General features: G+C 32.2%; 1 protein-coding gene across 1 annotated transcript in view; it reads left to right on the top strand.

Annotated features, from left to right (window-relative positions):
• The window catches only part of CCDC170 (coiled-coil domain containing 170), a 114880-nt gene that overhangs the window by 66417 nt on the left and 23799 nt on the right, over positions 1-24664 (top strand). The window contains exons 7-9 of the mRNA XM_031937619.1: positions 3476-3676; positions 12493-12666; positions 20597-20839. Of these exons, the coding sequence (XP_031793479.1) occupies positions 3476-3676; positions 12493-12666; positions 20597-20839 (618 nt within the window). The remainder of the gene's footprint in view (positions 1-3475; positions 3677-12492; positions 12667-20596; positions 20840-24664) is intronic.

The following is a 24664-nucleotide window of genomic DNA, read 5'->3' as shown; positions in this document are numbered from 1 at the left end:
CAGTATTGTATGCTTTTTGGTAATTTGCTTATAGAATAATTTAACATAGTTACTTTGTTGAATAAAGGAACTTACTTCAAGAAAGGTTTATGCTAATAACATAACCTTTCTTTTTAAAATGTGTCTTTATCAAGAAAAATAATTTAATTCAAGTGGAAGTAGATGACCTTCAATAGCTAATGGCTTGCTCCTACACCATGTTATTATTTTCCTTCCCCATTTCCATTCAAAATGCTTTGCCTGAAATGGTTTTAATTCTAGCATGTGAAATAACATAAAATTGTCAGCATGATATATTTGTTTATTTTCTAAAGAAAGTGATGTAAATTGTTTAAGCTGGTTCCACCCTCTCTACACCCATAAAAGTGATAATGACTCAGTCTTTTTCATGCCTTAATCTGACTTTCCTACCCAGTAATCTTTTTCAATAGCTCCTTTTCCTTTTTAAAAACCCAAATCAAGCATATAGTTACTGCTGTCTTGTATGACTCATGCTCAGGCAGCATTGGAAGAAAATAGGGCTCCCATATTGTTTTAAAAGTATTTCTGGAGAATTGATATTTTTTTTACAACTTGATAAATCTGTTTGTGGAAGAGGCAATGTGCTGACTTCTAGCTGATGTGGCAAAACATACTGTAAATAGTTGAGAAATATCAATTTGAAGGCCAAAAAGGCAGAGTCAGACTTGGCTTGGCTAAATCAACTTAGGTGTGCTTCCATTTGCAGAACAGTCATCCTTCTAAAAATCCTACCTTTATAATTCATGATAGAACCTAGGAAAGCCTTACTTTTCCTGTAAATTATTTCGGCACATTCATTATCTTTCTACCGTAACAAATTTTCTCTTCTTTTCCTTTTTAAAGGTTATTTTATAATAGTCACCATTATATTATCATGAATTTGAATTGGGTCCTTAGTGTTTGTTTAACCTTGAAAGTTCAGGATACTTGTAGCAGGTGGATTTTGAAATTATGATTTTTTTGTACAATGAGACATGAGCTATTAAGGTGCAACACCTTCAGAAATAAGTGTAGATTATCTAGAGAAAATATTTTCTTCCTTTTTGGTTGTTTTTTTAAATAGTCAATCAACCAGGCTGAAAATGGTTTACACAATTGAGAAGCCACAGATAATGATTTCTCTATGATCTCTGATGTTAAAAACAAATCTATAAAACTTGCACTGAATGATGTTTTGATAGAGTTTTTTTCATGAAGTTGCTTTGTTTTTTCCCATCCAATATTGAATTAGGTGGTCTGAATTCTAATCTTTATTTCTTCTTCTTTTTCTTTGTTTCTCCTCCTCCTTCCTCCTCCTCCTTCTCTTCTTCTTCCTTCTTTTTCCTTTCCTCCTTCTCCTTTTCTCTTTTCTTTTTCCTTCTTCTCTAAAGTTTTTTTCATGGTAATTTCCAAACATATATCTGCCTATCCCTTCTTTGACCACTCACTTGTAATAATGAAAATAATTAAGAGTATCATTTTGTTCATCTTCAGCTGGGACTGTGCATGCCCTCAATTTTTTTTGCCACTCTACTTATGTTCCTCAATGTTTGTAAAAGTGCCTTGAGTATTAATTTTGGGATTACCAATAAAACTTAGTGAGTAGGCCAAATGAAAAATATGGAATCTGTGAATAATGAAAATTGACTATAAGTCTACCAGATGGGAGAAAAGTCAAGGCTAGAAATGTAGATTTGGTAGCTATTAGATATTAATAATAGATAAATATTGGCAAGTATTTAACAATTGGCTCTCTAAAAATGTATACACAACATATTTAAGTTTAATCTTATAGTATAGTATTAACATTTTCATCGCTTTATTTTTCACAGTTAAAACAATAAATCAAGCTCTGATTTCCTATATTTGCCATTTTCTGAGTAAAAATGCTCACATTGAAAATTTGACAAATGATTTTCTTAACCCAGTTTGAGCTGACTCTAGTACAATTTCTTTAGCCTTTTTTTTAGTTCCTAAATAAGTTATCTCCAAGGCTGTAATAGCTTGACTAACTAGTAATCATATAGGAAAGTATTTAGACATAGGGACAAAGACTGGATCTATGATTTCATTGTTCTGTAGCAGAGATATCTAATATGTGGTCCCAGGCTATGCATTCCGTAATTAAAATGTAATACAATAGAACACTGATAATATTTTATTATTTTTAAAAAAACATTATTTATTTAATTTTGAAGAATAACTATTTTCAAAATACAAGCAAAAACAGTTCTCAACATTCAATCCCCTAAAAAACCTGTTCCCCAAACTTCTCTCCATCCCTTCATCCCACCTCCTTCCCTAGATAGCAAGCAATCCAATATATGTTAAATATGGAACACAGATAATGTTAACATGTTTTTCTAAATTAATAAGCGTTTGGCACAGATGTTTATGTATAGTCTGATGGCCCCATTTCTTTTTGAATTTGACACTATTATTCTATAGAACTCCTTAATAAAACAAACTCCTTATCAATGAATTCAGTCTGTCACCTTCTGTACAGCTTAAAGTCTTAGATTTTTTATCTAGAATATTGTGAGACATTAAGTGATTTACTGAGGGTCTCACAAGTACATATCAGAGGAAGGATCTGGATCCTGGTCTTGTTGGCTTCAAAGTTAACTAGCTCTCTATCCCTATGCTATGCCATGTGAAATTATGTAGGGTACACTGAAAACAAACAAAAAAAAAAACCTTGGCATTTATTATTTCATTCTGAACATTTTCTTTCCTTAATATTTAAAGATTGAACATTCTTTATCTAAAAGTATTGTCCCCAGCGGGGTCCTGGATTCCTATTCTGGACTTGTCATTGAATCAAATGAATATGTGTGGTAAAATGGAGCACTATGTTTCTAATGTGCAAAATAAAGATGGCAATTTGGCATTTATTAAATTAATATTCTTTGAGTGACTGTATAAATACATAGGGAGATACAGAGAAACATAAGATATGGTTCATGCGAGAGCTTTCTGCCATGAGACAAAGTATATAGGGTTATCTCCAAAGCAATAATTATCATGTTGGTGCCAGATGATATAGACAACCAGTTGATCAACTTTAGTTCTTGTAATTCAGAATTCCTAAACTCAAGTGCCTAAATTCCATCAGTTTCCCTTAGAGGATTATAGGCAAGAGCTACTATATGGGCCTGATTCACTGATTATTGGTTGTGTGATCCTAATTAAGTCACTTAACCAATTCAGTGTTTTAGGCAGAATTCAAGCTATATTAGATAATGTAAACAGATTTTGTTAAATAGTGAAAATAGTTTGTCTTTGCATTAGAGATAAATATGATTAGTGTTTTGTTTTAGATTTTATATGGAAAAAATTAATTTAAAGAAATCAATTGATTTGAATCTGTAAGGTGATAATATAAATAGTTTTGCTGGAGCAGTTGAGCACTCATTTTAAAATACTTTCTTGCTTTTCAATGAAACTCAGTCCTATTCTGTTTCTTTCTTAACAGATGGTTTCCCAGCTTGAAGCCCAGATAGCTAAACTGACTCAACAATTGGAGACTGAGACTGAACTTCACCAGAAAGCTCTGCAAAGGGCCCAGAATGCAGAAAATCATTTTGAGAGTCTTCAGAGACAATTGACACGCTTGGAGGGGGAGCTGGTATCTGGAGATGTTCTGCTAGACAGTTTGAGCCTTGAAAAACAAAAAGTAATAATCTAGTGGTATTTTACTTAATGGAAACATCTGTTATAAGATAAAAACATATCTTAAAAAGTCATCCAATATATACTGCAATTAGACATTTATTCCTAAATCCTAATTCACCTAAAAAAAATTTCAAGCAGCAGGTGATATTATTGGAGAAGAGAGCAGTCCTGGATTTTTGGGACTCCTTGGATTATAATAAAGTTAAATCTTAATTTCTAGTAAAAATGGAACAAGAAAAAAAATTATTTCCAACACAAAGTACTAATTTGAATCTTGTCTTGTAGAAATATGAAAATTCCCCTCTAGATGGTTATTTCACTTCTAAAAGGTCAAGTAAATTATTGAAAAAGTGTATTGTTATTGTTGAACTAAATGAAAAGGAAACAGCATTTTATTATTTTCTTCTGTATTGCTGGGTTAGGGGTAAAGAAGATTCCATTAGAAAAGTCAGAATATAATGAAATTGGGGTGGAGAGGAGATTTCATAGGACTTTCAGATTTAATTGTAGTTTTGTAGTTGGACCAACCATAACATTTTATAGATAGGAAACTGAGTGGTTTTAATGGGAAGTAACTTGTTCAATGTCATTCATATTATAAGTAATAAAAGCTGAGATTTGAACCCTCTGATTCCCAATTCTTTTGATGGTACCAGATTGTCTTTACAATGATTCTGGAAGAGGCAGAAATGGAAAATGTTGCTAGTTTTCTTTTCCACTTTTTGAAACTTTCTTTATTAATTAACCACTGAATAATCAGTGCACAGAATGATTTCTGAATTTCTGCACAACTTATATAGCCACTAGGTATAGAATCACTTTACCATACTTACTCTGGATATCTGAGAGCAGAACAGACATTAATGAGATTGACAGAAACAAGATAGCATTCCAGTTTTGCATCTTTGTTTCAGTCCCCCCATAACTTCTCTTTTTTTTTGTTAGAAAAAAAAATCAAGCAGAATTTTATTCTCCTCTTACTTTGTTTTTTCATCTCTGTTCTCTTTCAGTATGAAAGAAAAGCAGTATTATGATTTTAGTCCTATACCTTGAAGAATAATCTCAAGTGGCAAAAATTTAGCTACCCTTTAGAATTTCCATTCAGCATCTGAGGATACAGTGAACAGACTGCTGGAATCAAGAAGGTTTGTCGCTGAGTTCAAATCTGGCCTCACTTAGTAGCTGTGTGACCCTGAGCAAGTCATTTACCTATATTTGCCACAGTTTTCTCATCTGTACAAATGAGCTGGAGAATGAAATGGTAAATGACTCCAGTATCTTTGCCAAGAAAACTCCAAATGAGGTCACAAAGAGTTTGACATGAACACTTCTGAGGAGATATGTTATTTGTGCCATCCTCAAATTATAGAAATGAGTTCTTTTCTTAACAGGATAAAGTAATTTAGAAAGACTTAGCATGCAACTTTATAAAATATTAGCTATTTCAATTAGTTTTTTAGTTGATTTTCTATGGTTTTCTAAATATAAAATCATATAATTTGCAGAAAATAATAATTTTATTTCTTCTTTGGTTATTATACTCATAATATTTTGGTGGTCTTATTGATATTTTATGCATCTATAAATATTTATGTATAACAGTATAATTTTATATATAACAAATATGTATACATAAATATATAAAAATTGCTTTTCAGTTGATGTTTAGTCATGTCTGACTCTTCATGATCCCTTTGGGGGTTTCTTGACAGATACTGGAGTGACTTGCCATTTCCTTCTTCAACTCATTTTACAAATGAGAAAAGTGAGATAAACGGTTAAGTGACTTACTTTTTGAAGGATCACACACACTAAGGATCACACAGCTACTAAGTGTCTGAGGTCAGATTTGAACTCAGGGAGATGAGTTTTCCTGACTTCTGGCCTAGTACTCTATCCACTGTGCCATCCAGCTGCCCATATAATATATTTATTCATATATAACCATAGAATGTATGTATGCATATATATAATATACATATATACACACACACATATATAAATTGCATACATATATATCTACAGTTGTAGATTATATATATATATATATTGCATTTATAAGACATTGTCAAATATAAGACTATGTCAAATAGTAGTGGTGATAATAGGCATATTTTACCCCCTGATATTACTGGAAAGGCCAATAGTTTATCCCTATTACACATAATACTGATTCTTGGTTCTAGATTTATTTATTTATACTATTCACTATTAACAATATGAAGTAGAAAAAAAAGGTTTAAAGCAAGAATTTCATAAAGGCTTGTTTTAATTTTTCATATTGGATATTATGACAGAACAAATTAAAAACCATTTTTAAAAGTTAATACTCTATCCCAGTGCTTCTCAGAAATTATATGTATTCTCAATATATAGTGAGAAGAGTAGTGAAATTGGGGTTACTATACTTGGGTTTAAATCCATATTCAATTACTTAGTCACTTTATATCTGGGTCTCAGTTTCCTCATCAATAAAATGAATAGGTTGGACCAAATGTCTTCTAAAATTCTTTCTAATTCTAGATCTATGATTCTAGGCTACCTATGAAATCTATGATCTAAAGAGCATAAAAGTATACATGAAAATATGAATAAAAATTATATATTATTTTGGTGCAAAACATTTTTTGAATGCTTATTATTCCTCTAAAATGTAAATAAACATTTTAGTTAAATTTTAAGCTTAATTTTCTTTCCTTCTCCAAAAAATAACCGATTGTAATTTTCTAGAATTATGCTCCATTCTCTAGTATTGAAGACAGCAATTTATTTTTTTTGGATGCATAAGAGGTCCCCAGGTTGCATATCTAAATAGAATTACTGCCAATGAACTATTTTCCAAAAAAAACCCAAATGTTGGTCATGTAATGAAATAGCAAAGTTCTGTGGAAAGAATGTTGTTTTACAGTATTGGGGTTCAGTTATCAGTTCTGCTGTTTAATGTCTTTGTGATTTTAGATAAATCACTCACTCACTTTGGGCCTCAGTTTCTTTCTTTTTCTCTTTTAAAAATTTTTGCAGAGATTTTTTCTCTCTATTTTTAAGAATCATTTTTCTTTGAGTTCCAAATTCTATCCTTTCCTTCTTCCTCAAGACAATAAGCAATCAAAAATAGGTTACACAGTGCAGTTATGTAAAACATTACCATATTAGTCATTTTGTACAAGTAAATTCTAATAAGAAAAACAATGGAAGAAAGAAAGTGAAAAATAGCATGCTTCAGTCTGTATTAAATCAGTATGAGTTCTTTCTCTGGAGACCAGTAGTATGCTTCATCATTAGTCCTTTGAGATTGTCTTGGATCATTATTTGCAGAGAATAGGTAAGTTCTTCACTGAATGATATTGCTGTTACTGTGTACTATGTTCTCCTGGTTCTGTTTACTTCACTATATATCAGTTCATGTAAATCTTTCCAGATTTTTCTGAAATTATTCTGCTTGTGATTTCTTAAAGCATAATAGTGTTCCATCACAATCATATACCACAGATTGTTTGACTGTTTCCCAATTGATGGAGCTTTGATTTCCAATTCTTAGTCATCACAAAAAAGAGCTGCTACAAATATTTTTGTACAAATGGATCTTTTCCCCATTTTTTGGATGTCTTTGGGATATAGACCTAGGAGTTGTATTGTATCAAAGTATATGAACAATTTTATTGCCCTTTGGGCATAGTTCCAAATTACTCTCCAGAATGGTTGGTTTACTTTTCAACTCTACCAATAATATATGTGTCCCATATTTTTTTTTAATTTTAATTTTTTTATTATAGTAACTTTTTATTGACAGAACCCATGCCAGGGCAATTTTTTACAGCATTATCCCTTGCACTCACTTCTGTTCCGATTTTTCCCCTCTCTCCCTCCACCCCCTCCCCTAGATGGCAAGCAGTCCTATACCATATTCTTTTTAACATATAAAATTCCCCCCCCTTTTTTTTATTAGCCTCTCTGATAGGTATGAGATGATACCTCAGAATTGTTTTAATTTACATTTGTCTGATCAATAGTGATTTAGAAAATTTTTCCTATGACTATAGATAGTTTTGATTTCTTTGTCTAAAAATTGCCTACTCATATCCTTTGACCATTTATCAAGTGGGAAATGAATTGTATTTTTATAAAACTGATTTAGCTCTCTGTATATTTGAGAACGGAGGCCTTTATTAGAGATATTTGTTGCAAAAATTTCCCTCATTGTTCTGCTTTTCTTTTAATTTTGGTCACATTGATTTTGTTTGTGCAAAATCTTTTTAATTTATGTAATCAAAATTATCTATTTTATATTTTTTAATGCTCTCAATATTTTCTTTGGTTTTAAAGTCTTCCCTTATTCATAAATCTGACAGCTAAACTATTCCAAATTCTCTTAATTTGCTTATGGTATCACTCTACCCATTTTGATCTTTTCTTGGTATATGGTGTGAGAAGTTGGTCTATATCTAGTTTTTGCCATACTGTTTTCCAGTTTTCTGAGCAGTTTGTGTCAAATAATGAGTTTTTGTTCCAAAAGTTTAGATCTTTGGATTTATCATGTAGGTTACCATGGGCTTTTCTTATGATGTGATTTGTACCTAATATATTCCATTGATCCAACACTCTTTCTTAACCATACTATCAGATTGTTTTGATAATTTCCACTTTATTATACAGTTTGAGATATGGTATGTCTATACTACCTTCTTTCATGTTTTTTTTTAAAAAAAATATTGATTCCTTTGATATTCTCAAGCTTTTGTTCTTTCCTATGAATTTTGCTAATATTTTTCTAGCTCTATGAAATAATTTTTTGATAGTTTGGTATGGCACTGAGTAAATAGATTGATTAGGTTAAATTGACATTATTTTATTATTGACTCAGCCTATCCATGAGCAATTAATATTTTCTAATTGTTTAGATCTGACATTATTTGTATGAAAAATTTTTATAGTTATGCTCATATAGTTCCTGGATTTGCCTTGGCAGGTAGACTTGTGTATAGTTACTATTATTTGTCTACAGTTTTTTTAAATGGAATTTCTATCTTTCCATCTCTTGCTGTTGGACTTTGTTACTAATATATATAGAAATGCTAATGTTTTATGTAGATTTATTTTGTATACTGCAGCTTTGCTAAAGTTGTTAATAATTTTAAGCAGTTTTTTTTAGTTGATTCTCTAGGACTTTCTAAATATGCCATCATATCACCACAGAGAGTGATAGTTTTGTTTTCTCATTGACTATTCTAATTCATTTAATTTTGTTTTCTTCTGTTATTGCTTTAGGTAACATTTCTAGTACAGCATTAAATAAAGGAGGTGATAATGGGCATCCTTGCTTCCCACTCTGATTGTATTAAAAAGACTTCTAGCTTATCCCCATTACAAATAATAATTGCTGATGGTTTTAGATAAATATTATTTATTTTAAAGTAAACTCCATTTATTCCTATGGTCTCTAGTGTTTATTATAAGAATGGGTGCTATAACTTGTCAAAGGCTTTTTCTGTATTTATTGAGATTATGATTCTGTTGGTTTTGTTATTGATATGATCAATTATGCTAATAATTTTCCTAATATTGAACCACCCCTGCATTCTTCATATAAATTCTACCTTGTCATAGTGTATGATTCTTGTCATATGTTGCTGTAATCTCTTTGCTAGCATTTTATTTAACATTTTTGCATCCATATTTATTAGGCAAATAGGTCTATTATTTTCTTCTCTGTTTTTTCTTTTCCTGGTTTAGATATCAGCACCATATTTTTGTCATCAAAGGAATTTGGTAGGAACCCCACCTATTTTTTCAAATAGTTTATACAATATCAGGATTACTTGCTCTTTAAATGTTTGTGGATCCATCTGGTCCTGGGGATTCGTTTTTAGGAAATTAATTGATGGCTTATTCAATTTCTTTTTCTAAGATTGGGTTATTCAAGTATTTTATTTCTTCTTTTGTTAATCTGGGTAATTTATATTTTTGTAGATATTCATTAAGTTCACTTAGATTGTCAAATTCATTGGCATATAATAGGACAAAATAACTTTTAACAATTCTCTAAATTTCTTCTTCATTGGTGGTAAGTTCACGCCTTTCATTTTTGATGCTTGTAATTTGCTTTTCTTCTTTTCTTTTTAAAATCAAATTAACTAATGGTTAATTTTATTTTGTTTTATTTTTAAAAATTAGTAATTATTTTATTTATTGGTTTAATAATTTTCTTTTAATTTGATTACTCTCTCCTTTGATTGTCTGGACTTCTGATTTTGTGCTTAATTTGGGATTTAAAATTTGTCGTTTTTCTAGTTTTTTTTTTTTAATTTAATAGCCTTTTATTTACAGGATATATACATGGGTAACTTTACAGCATTAACAATTGCCAAACCTCTTGTTCCAATTTTTCACCTCTTACCCCCACCCTCCCTAGATGGCAGGATGACCAGTAGATGCTAAATATATTAAAATATAAATTAGATACACAATAAGTATACATGACCAGAACATTATTTTGCTGTACAAAAAGAATCAGACTCTGAATTATTGTACAATTAGCTTGTGAAGGAAATCAAAATGCATGTGTGCATAAATATAGGGATTAGAATTTAATGTAATGGTTTTTAGTCATCTCCCAGAGTTATTTTTCTGGGCATAGCTAGTTCAGTTCATTACTGCTCCATTAGAAATGATTTGGTTGATCTCGTTGCTGAGGATGGCCTGATCCATCAGAACTGGTCATCATCTAGTATTGTTGTTGAAGTATATAATGATCTCCTGGTCCTGCTCATTTAGGGGCAGCATCAGTTAGGTAATGAAGTCTCTCAGGCCTTTCTGAAATCATCCTGTTGGTCATTTCTTACAGAACAGTAATATTCCATAATTTTCATATACCACAGTTTATTCAGCCATTCTCCAACTGATGGACATCCATTCAGTTTCCAGTTTCTAGCCACTACAAAAGGGCTGCCACAAACATTCGTGCACATACAGGTCCTTTCCTTCTTTATAATCTCTTTGGGATATAATCCAGTAGTAACACTGCTGGATCAAAGGGTATGCACAGTTTGATAACTTTTTGAGCATAGTTCCAAACTACTCTCCAAAATGGTTGGATTCATTCACAACTCCACCAACAATGCATCAATGTCCCAGTTTTCCCGCATCCCCTCCAACAATCATCATTATTTTTTCCTGTCATCTTAGCCAATCTGACAGGTGTGTAGTGGTATCTTAGAGTTGTCTTAATTTGCATTTCTCTGATTAGTAATGACTTGGAGCATCTTTTCATATGACTTTTCTAGTTTTTTTTAAAGTTGCATACACAAATCACTGATCTGCTTTTTCCTCTATTTTCTTGATGTAAGCATTATAAATTTTTTCTTTAAGTACTGCTGTGGATGCATCCCATAAATTTCAGAGTCCTTCTCATAATAAAAAAATAAAAGAGAGGGAAAGCCCCAATTCAGCTAAATTAGCCAACATGTTGAAAAAGTGCAACATTTACCATATTGTTTCATAACCCTACTGCCCCTACTTCTGCAAAGAGGAAAGGAAGTGGCTTCTCATATCCTTTCTTTGGGGGTGCACTTAGTCATCATAATTTCATACCATTTATTTTTAATTGTTGCTGTTCTTTTCATATATATTGTCATAGTCATTGTTTATATTGGTAATTAGATGACTGCCAATGTTCTGTCCAAGTGCTATGTCTGTTGATTTTCTGAGCCATATGTTGGATTTTATGATCCAACATGTAAACAAAGTAGTTTATACAGTAATGTGCCATTTATTCAGGGGTGAGGTTTCCATCAACAGCAATTTTTTAGAATAACCATGACTTAGAAATAAGTATTAAAGGACACAAGTGATTGAAAAAACTGTCACAAAATCTATACATCAAAATCAATATCCTTAAGGATATTCATTTAAGGACTATTGACTCTTTTATATATTTATTTATGCATTTGGTTTAGATCTATTATTTCATTAATATAAGAAATTTCTATTTGGAAACTTCCTCGAAACTCTTCAGTTGATACTGATTTGGCTACTGCTTTTTAGTCAGAATCTTAGAAACTAGAATTGATGGAGGACAATGAAAGACTAAACGAGTTGTTCTGATTACATGGCAGGTGACTGTATTAAGACCCAGGTCTCTTTGATTTCAACTTTGCCCTAGTAGCTACTATTTCGGTCATCTGTTTGCTACTCCCTCTTTCTCTCTATATCTTTTTCCCCCTCCTCTTCCCTCCCTTTCTCCTTCCCTTTATTCTTCATTCCCTTTTTCTTCTTTTTCTTCCTCCCTTTCTCCTCTCTTTCTCCTCCTTCTCTTCCTCCTTTCTCTTTCACTTCCTCTCTCTGTCTTTCTCTGTCTCTCTGTCCCTCTCTCTCCGTGCCTTCCTCTCTTTCTTTTCTCTCTCTCATTTTCCCTCCTTTCTCTATTCTCTCTTTCTCCCTTCCTCTGTTTATATATATGTGTATTCACACATACATATATATGATATAACACACACATATGTATGCATTATAGACTATTCATATGTTCATGTTTTCCTCCATTCTCATTACATAGCTGGTCTACTTTGATATTACTAAAAGAAAAATGCAAATATGTACTATAGTTTTCTCAGTTTTTAAAACAAAGCTATATATGTTTATTATTTGTTTTCATTCTGTTGGTTCCTTATTGAAAATAATCACATTACAGTGTTCTGCTTAGTCTATGCTTTGAAAAGTAATCAGTCATTAGTATGCTGCTTTAAAGAAAGAGAAAAATCTGACAAATTCATCTGTTAACTGTGTTTTCTATATCAATTTCATTTTTGTTTTGGGATTTAGTATCTTAAATTTGTGGATCAGCTTTCAGAGAAGATGAAGTTAGACCAGATGGCTGCTGAACTTGGCTTTGACATGCAGCTGGATGCAGTTTTAGCTCGTGCAGAGCAACTAGTTCGACTTGAGAGCAATGCAGTTATTGAAAACAAGACCATGGCCCATAGCTTACAGAGAAAGGTATGAAGATGGTCTGTCTTAGCCTTGTTGGAAAAACACCCAAAACAATTTCTGGGGGAATCCCTAATATTATAAGAAATAATAAGTCCATATTAATCAATAATTATTGCTAGTTTTGGCTGAGATATAGTTCTTTGCTATTTCTATGTATCTATGGTATCATCTGTATAAGTACTATCTTCATTGATAGATTGGAAATCCTACATATCTGAGTAACAGTGGTACATTCTGACTCTTGAAGCTTTAATGGACTTCATTTGTAGTGACCAAGGAATGACAAGGATTGGAATATAGAAGATGAATATAAAGTTCACAAATCCCCTATATCTAGCTGGATTAAAGTCATGCTTTATGTCCCATCCATCCATCCATCCATCCATCCATTCATTTATCCAACTATTCATCTATTCACATCTGGCATTTTACCATCTTCTGATCTACCCCACTACATTGATAGGCGTTTTCTGTTCTACCAGTTTTTCTTGGGAGAACAGTATCAAATTCATATTACCATTGTTTCTAGAAAAGGTAAAATATTTATGGCTTTACTCACCATTTTTGTGACCTCCTAGACCAAAATTCCCTTTCTTGTCCACTACTCTTTTAAATATTTTTGTTTTTTCCAATAGAATGTAGGCTTGTAGATAATAAGAAATGCCTCACTTTAGCATTTTTATCCCCAGTACTCTGCACAATGCCTGGCAAATGGGCACTTAAATGTTTTTTCATTCATTCAATTAAATCTGGCTTCATACTTTGATGTAAAATCATTCTTTTACACTTTTATACTTTGTGGTTTGTTAGGCACACTTCATCCTTGGTCAAGAAACCATCAGTCCTTATTTTCCCTTTGAGAAGCCAGGATTCCATACCATGATGAAACATAGAGTAGAAATTTAGTGGGATTGCTAGTTTTGTTTTAAGAATAATTCTAAAATAAAATTTCTTATTTTAAATTTAGAAGGATGGTGATTATGTAAGTATAGAATGAATAAAGAAGAAAGAGAGAAAAAAACTGGTAGTTATTTTTTTTAAAGAAAGGAATAGGGAGAGTACCAGCCCTAAACTCAGGAGTCCCTGAATTCAAATCTGACCTCAGTCACTTAACACTTTCTGTCTGTGTGACCCTGGGCAAGTCACTTAACCCCAATTGCCTAAGGAAACAAAAGAAAGGAACAAGGAAATTTGAATGAAACTACCAGGAAACCATATAGTAGTTCCTTTTCTATACCACAATCACTGTAACTTTAAGGATATTTTATATAACAATATCACTGCCATCAAGAAAGAAAATTTGGATTACATTTCCTTCCCAGGTTCTACCCAGATAATCAATCTTTCTATATACTCAACAGTCATTCCTTTCTGCTTGAATCCTTATAAAGGAAATGAAGACTATTAACTATAAAACAGCAACAACAATAATAAATTTATAATATGTACTAATATAATGTATGATAGTAATAATAATGAAAATATAGAGAACATTTTAAGATTTACAAAGCACTTTATTTATACTAACTCATTTGATCTTCTTGACAACCCTGTGAAAAAATTACTCTAGGTTTCATTAGTCCCATATTTTAAGGGCACAAGATACTTGTATTACTACTTAAATTTGTTGTAGAATGGAATGCCAAATGAAAAAGATCATGCAGACAAATTTGGTTAGTGAAATTTTAAAAGGATCCAGATGATCATCACTTCTTTTTACCAGCTAGTAAAATATTAAGACGATCTTGCTATGAATGTTTCCCTTATGAGGCAAGTTCCTGACACAGATCCTCAATCATAATGAGCCCCTCCTCATTGCAAAATATAATATAAAGTTTATTAGCTTCTGTAAGATACTTAGAAGAAATAAGGAAAACAGTTGAAACTCCCAGTTTAGTGAATTTGTCTTGACTTTGGCTATTTTTAAGAACAAATATAGGAGGATAGAATTACAAATATGATTGTCTCCAACTGAATTTTGAATGCCACTATCTTTAGTATATTAGTATTTTTATGTTGAATAGAATAGAGTTGAATGGAGTTAAGCTTGCAGTATCATTTATTATGCAATTTCATATAAACTTTCAGCATAACTATATTTTATAATAATACTAGTTATTAGATTTGAGTAATTTAAAACTGGAATAATTTTTCTTCAAAGTCAATAAACATTTTAAAATTAGTGACATGATGCTAAATGCTGGGAATAAAAAGAAAGGCAAAAAAACAATTTTTTTGCCCACATTCTGGGGAAATGCAAATAATGAGAAAATTGTACAAAAAAACTATATACATACGAGTTATATACAGGGTAAGTTAGAGATAATCTCAAGATGAAAGCAATAATATTAAAGGGAATCTGGAAAGCCTCTTTTTTCTTAATTATTATCCTTTCTTTAGAAGTACCCCAAATTTCATTAATTTAAATTAATGAATTAAAAATTCATTAATTTTAATTGCAAATGATGAATATTTTCTAATAATTTTTTTAAACGGGAGAAGCAGAGAGCACAGTCTGTAGATATTGTAAGCTAACTAACTATATTCCCTTGGAACCCCTTCTAGCTCTCTTAAGTAGTGTTCTCATAAACCTTTAAGAATAATGTCAGGAGATAAAATTCAGAATGAATTGAGAATAGTTGGGAAAAAAAAAAAAACATGATAGAGAAAACAAAAAGGACTTTTATAGCTAGTTTTAGATTGAGAAGAGGAAGAAGAATTGTGGGTGGGGTTGATGTTAAGAAAGAGGAACTAACTAAATGCTATTTTATTTTTAATCAAGGAGAATGATCTTCAGATTAGAAAGGATAGAAGAAAATAAGTGTTAGAGCCAAAGATAGGTGAGGAAGTAGTAAGTATCTGATTTTTTGACTCTAAGTAAATTCAGATTTCTTGACCTGGATGAATTCTGTACATGGGGTACTGAAAAAATTTGGAGGTGTTATCGTCAGTGGTTCCTCACAGAAAGGAAAAGACGTCTGCAAACCACAGACTAGTGAGCTTTATGTTTATCATAGCAAAATCCTTATATAAATTGTTAATTGAGTGGATCATGAGCTTTTAGGAAAGGAAGTGATGACTTGGAGTTATCATTTTTTATGCCAAATCCACCTTCCTTCCCAACTTCCCCAATCCCATAGTAGGCACCATTATGAATCAAATTCACAAACTCACTGACTCATCACAATTAGGTGGAATAAGAGATAGAGCTCCAAGTCAGGAAAAAACCTGAGTTTAAATCTGGTCTCAGACACTTGGTAACTATGTGACTCTGGGAAGTCATTTAACCACTGTTTCAGCTTTCTTGTATGTAAAATGGGGATAACAATAGTATCTATCTCTCAGGGTTGTTGTGAGGATCAATTAAAATAAAAATTGTCAAGTGCTTAGTACAGTGCTTGGGACATAGTAAGCACTATATAAATGTCAGTTATTATTAGTTATATATATATATATATATATATATATATATATATATATATATATAAAATAAATGATACTCCTACAGATTTTTACCACCGTAAGTGATAATATGAAGTAATATGGTAATATTATATATAATATATAATATATATAATATATAATATGGTATAATAAGTAAAGTGGTAATATGGAAGTATATGTGTATGTCCCTGTCTTTCTACTCATAGGTCAAATATCCTAATTCAGGACATCATCTCTTGCCTGGACTATTGCAATGGCTTCCTAATTGGGCACCTTTTCACTCATTTTACTACTCAGCTGTCAAAGTGATTTTTTTTTCTATTTTAAAATTAGTAATTTCTCTCAAATACATGTAAAGATAGTTTATCTTTTATAAAGATTTTTATAAAACTTTTAGTTCCAAATTTTTCTCCCTTCTCCCTCCCCAAAATGGAAAGCAATCTGATATAGATTAAATATGTGCAATTCTTTTAAACATATTTCCATATTTGCTATTTGTACAAGAAAAATCAGATAAAAAGAGGAAAAAAAACAATGAAAAAGGAAAAAAAAACAAGCAATAACAACATAAAAAAGTGAAAATATTATGTTTTGGTCCACTTTCAGTCTCTCTCTGGATGCTGATAGCATATTCTATCCCAAGTCTATTGAAATTCTCTTGAATTCCTACATTGTTGAAAAGAGCCAAGTCCATCACAATTGTTCTTCACATAATCTTCTTATTACTGTGTACAATGTTCTTTTGATCAACTCATTTCACTCAGCATTAGTTCACATAAGTCTTTCCAGGATTCTCTGAAATCAGCCTATTAATCATTTCTTATAGTACAATAATATTCGATTATATTCTTATATCATAACTTATTCAGCCATTCCCCAACTGATGGGTATCCACTCAATTTCCATTTTCTTGCCACTACAAAAAGGGCTGCTATAAACATTTTTGCACATGTGAGTCTTTTTCTATTCTTTTATGATCTCTTTGAAATTCAGATCCAGTAGAGACATTGCTAGATCAAAGGGTATGTAGTTTTATAGTTCATTGGGGGAATTTCTAACTCAATCTCCAGAATGGTGGGATTATTTCATAACTCCACCAGTATACCATTTTCCCTACATCTCCTCCAACATTTGTCATTATTTTTTCCTGCAAGATGTTTTTTCAAAGCATAGCTCTGACAATTTCACTTTCTTGCTCAAAAAGCTTTAGTGACTCTCTATTGCCTCTAGGATAAAATATGTAGTATTTGACTTTTAAAGCCCTTTGCCACCTGGTTGCTGCCTACATTTCCAGAATTTTGATATGATACTCCCTGTTCATATCTGTAATTGGTCCAATCAAACTGATCTTGGTGTTTTTTATATACAACACTCTATCTTTCATATCTCTGCATTTCCACAGACTTTCCTTATGCCTGGAAGGTATTCTCTGCTCCCCTTTGGGGCCTTCTTTGATATCTCTTGTTATTAGTGCTTTTTCCTTAACTATCTTATATTTATTTTTAAATATACTTAGTATATAGATATTTATATATACACAACCCACATGCTCACACACGCATATAGATTCACATGCACATTCATAAAAAACATGTACCGGCACAATGCCCAACAAGTACGTATATATGGACATATATGTTCATTGTATACACAATAAAAACACAAAAATACACAATGTACATATATAAAAAATACAACAAGATAGGTATGTACACCTATGGGTACATGTGTATTATACATGTTCACAAGAAACATATATATCTCTCTATATATACATACATACACACACATCTATATCTAAACATACACACACTATTTGTATACACCTGTGGCCTCCCCAATAGAGAGAAAGTATTATATAATTTCTGTTTTAATATCTTCTTTCTCTTTCTCCCTTTTTTCTTTTCTTTTCTTTTCTTTTTTTTTCTTTTTTTTGGTGAGACACTCAGAGTTAAGTGACATATCCAGGATCACATAGCATTAAGTGTCAAGTGTCTGAGGTCAGATATGAATTCAGATTTTCCTGATTCCAGGACTAGTGCTCTATCCACTGTACTACCTAGCTGCTCCTGTTTCAATAGTCTTATTCCTTAGTATGGTGTTTGGTATATGGTAGGTGTTTAATAAATACTTCCTCATTGTTCCATTCTGTTCTCTTGGTTTTATTTATACCACAGTCTCTTGGTTCTCTTCTTATGTCTCCAATCATTCCTAAGTGGAATGATTTTTTTTGGTTCCTCATCTTCTCTAAACCACAAGTTAGTTGCTGCCCAAGATTCTGTCCTTGGCTTTTTACTTGACTCTCTTTGCTCTTTGTTCTTTTATTTCTGAACACTAAGCAAAGTGCCTTGCTCATAGTAGACAAGCAATAAATACTTGTTGATTGGTTGGCTTCTGTGAGCAAGTTTATCAATTTTTAAGACTTCAGCTGACACCTATTCAGATGATGCTCATATTTAATTCTCACTTCTCTCAAATTTCAGGTCCTTTGTTCCACTGTTATTTCAAATTCAACATATCCAAAATTGAGTTATTGTTTTCCTCTTAAACAGTCTGTCTCTTCTTGTGTCCCTTTGACTTGATTTTTTTTGGCAGTGGTACTATCATTCATCTGTTTCAAAATTATAAAAATTTTTTTTTGCCTCTTCCATCTTCCTCACCTCCTATATCTAATCAGTCATCAAGTCTTGGCTGATTCTCTCACAAAACACATCTAGGATGATTTTCTCCCTTTTATTTACATGACTAACATGACCAACTTTGTGTGGGTCTTTCCCCTTCATTAGGACTATGATAGTAGCTTTCTTTCTAATGAGTTTTCTCATACCTGCCTTGCCAATCTTTCTTAATGTATATAGATCTGGCCATATCATTTCCCAAAAAATTTTCTATGGTTCCTTAGAAGTTTAAGTTCAGACTGTTTTGCCCATTGTTCAATGTCTTTCATAATCTGGCACCGCCTTCTATTTCCAGCATTGTCTTGATTCTTCATGCATTATATATTATAGACAAACTGGATTACTTCTTAATCTGCTGAACAATTCTTGAACTTTTCAACCTTTGTGCTTTTGTTCACACTATTGCCTGTACCTAAAGTGTCCTCCTACCATTCTTGTTGAATTCCATTCATCTTTAAAAGCTCAATTAAAATTTTATTTCCCCTATGTAGTCTTCCCTGATCATTTCTTATTTATTATAACATTACCTCTCAGGCAATGTTAACATCATAGAATCTCAGTATTGAAAAATACATTAATGGCCATCTAGTTCCTGACTGAATAAGAGAGCATCCACTCTTCGACATATATGATGAAGTGGTCATTCAGCTCTTACATAAAGACTTCTTTTGCAGAGTTCTAATTCTTGAGAAATCTTTTTCCTTATAGTAAGGCTAATATATCTCTTTGCAATTCCCATCCATTTCATTTAATACCACACTGGTCAAATCTTAATCTTTTCTTAAGTGAGAGAATGGTTAGAGATATGAACCTGACCTGTCATTTCATAGTGTTCTGATTTTCAGCTTACTATTATTGCCATTACAACTTGCTAGATGTTTATCTTAAAGAAGAAAGGATTTAGAATAAATGGATAACTTTTTCAAACATTTCAAGGCCTGCCTTGGGGGAGAAGGCTTAGAATTATTCTTTATGGATTCACACAGAGCAGAGCGAAATCAGGCTAAACAGAAGTTAGAAGCAGCCAATTTCAGCTAAACACTCTCTCTCTCTCTCTCTCTCTCTCTCTCTCTCTCTCTCTCTCTCTCTCTCTCTCTCTCTCTCTCTTATTTAGACCTGCTTAGAAATGGAATAGGTTGTCTGTGAAATTAATGAGTGAGCCTTCTGTTGCTTTTCAAGGAGAGGAAGGATGATCCCTTTGTAGAGGGATTCACCTATCTGGTGGGAGTGGGATTAAATGACTCCTTGGCTTCTTTTCAATTTTTAGGATTGATTCTTTGATTAAATGGGACCCAAGGCTTCTTAAAATAATTTCCATGACATTTCAAGTAAGAACAAGGTGATTTTTAAAAAGTAATTTGAAAACATAATAACTCTAATTTTTTTTTTTGGCCAACTAAACCCAACACTTTGTGATTGAGATTAATCAGTGCAGGGTTGCTGCTATTGGGTTTGTGGAGGACTGAATCTCTCAGTGTCTTGTTATAGTCTGGTCTTGATGAATCCATTTTCGTGGTCTTAAATGCAATTTCACATTTTTATTATGATGCATCTAATGCTAGGGAGAATCAGAGTGGAAAGCCTGCCTCCTCTGCACATTTTCTGTGGTTCTTTTGTCTAAGACTTCATAGTTCATGAAATTAATTCCTGGAAAAAATGAATAAAAAATGCAATCAGGGAAAAGAAGTCCAATAATCTTTTTAGTTGGTACAAATGAGTCTTATTGAAATATAAAGATCATTGTGATAGCAGTAATTCACTTATATTTCCTGAGTGTTCAGTTAAAAAGAAAATTCTCTGTTCTCTTAAACCAGCTAAAGGCTCAGAAAGAAAGGCTGGAGAGCCGAGAGCTACACATGAACCTTCTACGTCAGAAAATAATTCATCTGGAAGAGGAGAGGCAGGTTCGTACAGCCTTGGCTGTAGAGAAGGATGAAGCCAATCTCACCATCCGGAAACTGCAGAAGATGGTGGAGAGGTTACAGAAGGATTTGAGAGTGTCCCAACAATCTAACACCGAGCTCAAAGCCAAACTTTCAGATACCAATGAGCTCAAGGCAAGTGCCAGGCTTATATCTCTTTGTTGATATTTTGCTAGCCATGGGAAAAGTGTGTCTGCCCAAAGCTCATAAAGTGACCAACTGGATAATCATCATCATCCTTTTCCTCATCATCCTCATCTCAATAACTGTCATTTATATATCATTTTAGAGTTTGAAGAGCTTTACAAATATTGTCTGAATCTCACAACAATCCTGGGAAGTAGGTGTTATTATTATTCCCATTTTATAGATAAGAATACTGAGCAGAAGTTAAATGGCTAATTCTTAGTTACACACCTAAAAAAAATTTGAACTCAGATCTTCCTAACTCCATAGCTAGCCTTCTGTTCATCATAGCAGTATAATTTATAGTCTTAGAGAGTTGAATAGGGCACTTGAGAGAATATGTGAGAGGCAGGACTTCCTGACTTAGAGGCTGATTTTTTATCCACCACTATTCCATCTCTCACACGGCATACATGTAGGCAATATACAATAAGGCAAAAACTGAAGTGCTACAATTAAAAAAAAAATTTGGAAAAAAAAATGTCACTTCTGATTAGATAAAACAGTGAAGGCAAGTTTGAGAAAATGGACACACTTCTTCACTGAGAAAGTTAACATTTACTGAAATCCCTTTGTGTGTATGGAATTATTCAAGTATACTGCTTCCTATCCTCGCCATTGTTAATGAGTTCCATTAAAAATGGCATTGGGTGAAATAGTATTATAGAGGGCTAATAGTTAAATAGGAATAGAATTAAGGGAAGTTATATGCTAGTCCTCCAGGTAGGGCTAGCTATAGGGTCAGATGGGAGGTGGGGCTGAGCTGGCCTGATGTCACATGGTTTCCCTAATGATGTCATAGTATGACTTGGAAAATAGAGGGATTCTGTTATAAAAATTTAATGATGTTCTTACCTGGAGGATTAGCATATAACTTCCCTCAACTCACAGTGTCAGCCCTCTGTGACACTGTTTCGCCCAATGCCATTTTAATGGAACTAATTAACAATTAATGTCTTAAATGATGTGTCTATAATGGGCATAGTTAGGAATCTGAAGGGAATGTGTTCACTATATTAAAGGTCCTTACAATGTAAAAGAAAACCCCCCAAAATTTATATGGACATAACCAAAATATTTAAAATATCATATATATCTGTGCCACTGTGATTGTATATGTCATAGCATACATATATAACTCAAATATATATGTGTGTGTATAAATGCATATATATAATTATATATAAATATATAAAATGTATAACTATATTTATAAATGGAAATTATATATATAAATATGTTTATATATATTATTCAGCTGTATAAAGCATCAAGTACTTACTATATGCTAGACACTGTGCTAAGCATTAGAGAGATAAAGAAAAACAAGCAAGACAACCCCTATCTTCAGGAAGCTTACATTTTACTGTGGGAAGACTATCATATAAATGAGAACTGGGGAGCTGGAAAGGGGGGAGGTTAGAATTATATATGAAGTAGTATAACTAGTGATGTATAAGAAATGTTTGTAGTATAGTCCTAGAACCAAGCAAGATGAGGTCAAAGCTAGCCTATCAGAGCCCAGATTGGTTTTATGGAAAGATTCTATTTTCAGGTAGGAAAGAATTGAAGAAGTTGCCTCTAGCAGAGTTGATTGCAATAGTTGGAGATGTTCTGAAAGTATTATTTACCTATAATATAAAATATACCATGGCTATAAAGAGACCAGTTTTCAGGAACTCTGAGCATCTTAGACTATGAACCTGAAAATTTCCCCAAATTAAAAATGATCTTTGACAACAAGATGAAAATAAAAGTAATTAAGCAAATACAAGCAACAAGCAAACAAAAAGAAAACTGTTCCTGAGGATACAGAAAGATGAAACATAACCAAAGCTTAAGACATGATGGTTATAACTACTACATTATGATAGATTGGTAAACCCTTTTGAAGGAAAAGATTATTTTAGTTGTAAGCAGTGTTTTTAATAGGTGGTTTGGTAGAGTGTGGTTCAATGAAATTACCATAAAAAGTATAGGTATTAGATGTTTTTGTGTGTGTGTGTGTGTGTGTGTGTGTACACAAACTAATACATGAAAACTATAGCTTATGTCCATTGATTTTACAATCCAAATGTGGGACTTATAAACTCTTATCATTGATGAAAATAGTAATAGAATTTCTTGCGAATTAATAACCTTTTATTCTTCATTTCTTTGTCCTTTCAGTTCCATTTAAACTCCTGATTTGTAAAAGAACTTTTATGTTAAACTAACTCTTTGCTTTTTTATCTCCTAGATGTTAGAGCAGGTGATGAGGAACTGAGAACAACAAGAATAAATATTGGCTGAGGCATTTTAGAATCTCTCTTTATTCCCCAATAAATGATGATAATAAAAATTAATGTCTTTGCTGTTATTTCTCATTTTCAGAGTTAATAGCTTATTTGAATAGGTGGGATTAGTGCTATCCTATCTTTTATTTGTTGGTCTTCTTTAGATTATTTTTTACTCTCCTGTCCATAACTTGTTGCATGTAATATCTCCTTATTTTTATTGTTGTTGTATTGTTTCAGTTGTGTCTGACTCTTTGTGAACACATTTGGAGTTTTCTTGGCAAAGATGCTGGAGGGGTTTGCTTTTCTGTCTTCAGTTCATTTGACAGATGAGGGACTGAGGAAAACAGGGTTAAGTAACTTCGTAGGGTTACATAGCTAGTAAGTATCTGAGACCAGATATAATCTCAGGAGATTGAGTCTTCCTCATTAGCACCTAGCATTTCATCCACTGCACCACCTAGCTATCTCCATCTTTTCATCTATCTCATTATAATTTGGTGTTGATTTTTAACTCATGTTTTAACTGATAAATGCTCTGATTGCATAAAGGCAGCCAATTCAGAAAACATTCCCCCACAAAAATCAGTCACTTTTTGTCTGTTAATACATAGTCAATTTCACTTTTTGTGATGTTCATTGCTCATCATATTTAGCTCCTGGTCTGAAGAAAGTATTAACAGTATACAGGTCTGGGACTTTTGAGTGGTCTACAATCCTTTGGATATATTTTTCAAAAAAAATTTTTGATCATATTCCCTTGTGGACAACTTATTGAAGTTCCTGAATATGCAAATGTATTAGTAGGTTTGCATGATTTCATCAAATTCTTTATAGAATTCATCTCTTGTGATAGTTATGTTTAAGCCTTAGTTTTTCATGTTCATCATAAGCACTGCAAGATTAGATGATTAGATGTACAAGGAAATGATGTTTATGTGGTAGCTAGGTGGCTCAGTGGATAGGGTGAGAGATTTGGAGTCAAGAAAATCTGAATTCAAATCTTCCTCTAGATACTGATTAGTTATATATTCCATGGCAAATCATATAACTTCCTTCAACTTCAGGTTCCTGATTTGAAAAATGAGAATAATACTACCTAGCTCCCAAAGTTATCAGGAAGATAAAATGAGATAATTTTTGTCGAATAATTTGCAATCCTTAAAACATTATATACTAGCTATTATGTTTCTTAATGCTTTGTATACATTTTGGAACTCAATTCATACTTTCTATATTTGGTTTTCTGAAGAGAACCTGTGAGTTGTTCTTTTATTTCACTACATATGAATTGAGCCAGGAAGTTAGAGTCAAAGGAGTAAAGGAAAATAGATTTCTCATTTTGCCCATAAAAATAACAAGTGGAAACTTCAAAGAGATGAAAAATAGCTGAAGAACAAAAAAAATTAACTCTTTAGTTTCATGGTTTCATTTTTAATGAGACTATCATTATTGTTACCATTCAATAACAGTAACACTATTTAAACTAAAATTTGTA

The sequence above is a fragment of the Sarcophilus harrisii genome, chromosome 4, assembly GCF_902635505.1.
Source record: "Sarcophilus harrisii chromosome 4, mSarHar1.11, whole genome shotgun sequence".
In the NCBI taxonomy this organism is placed as follows: domain Eukaryota; kingdom Metazoa; phylum Chordata; class Mammalia; order Dasyuromorphia; family Dasyuridae; genus Sarcophilus; species Sarcophilus harrisii.
Note: the sequence above shows the minus strand (reverse complement) of the source record. Positions and strands in the feature narration are given on the sequence as shown.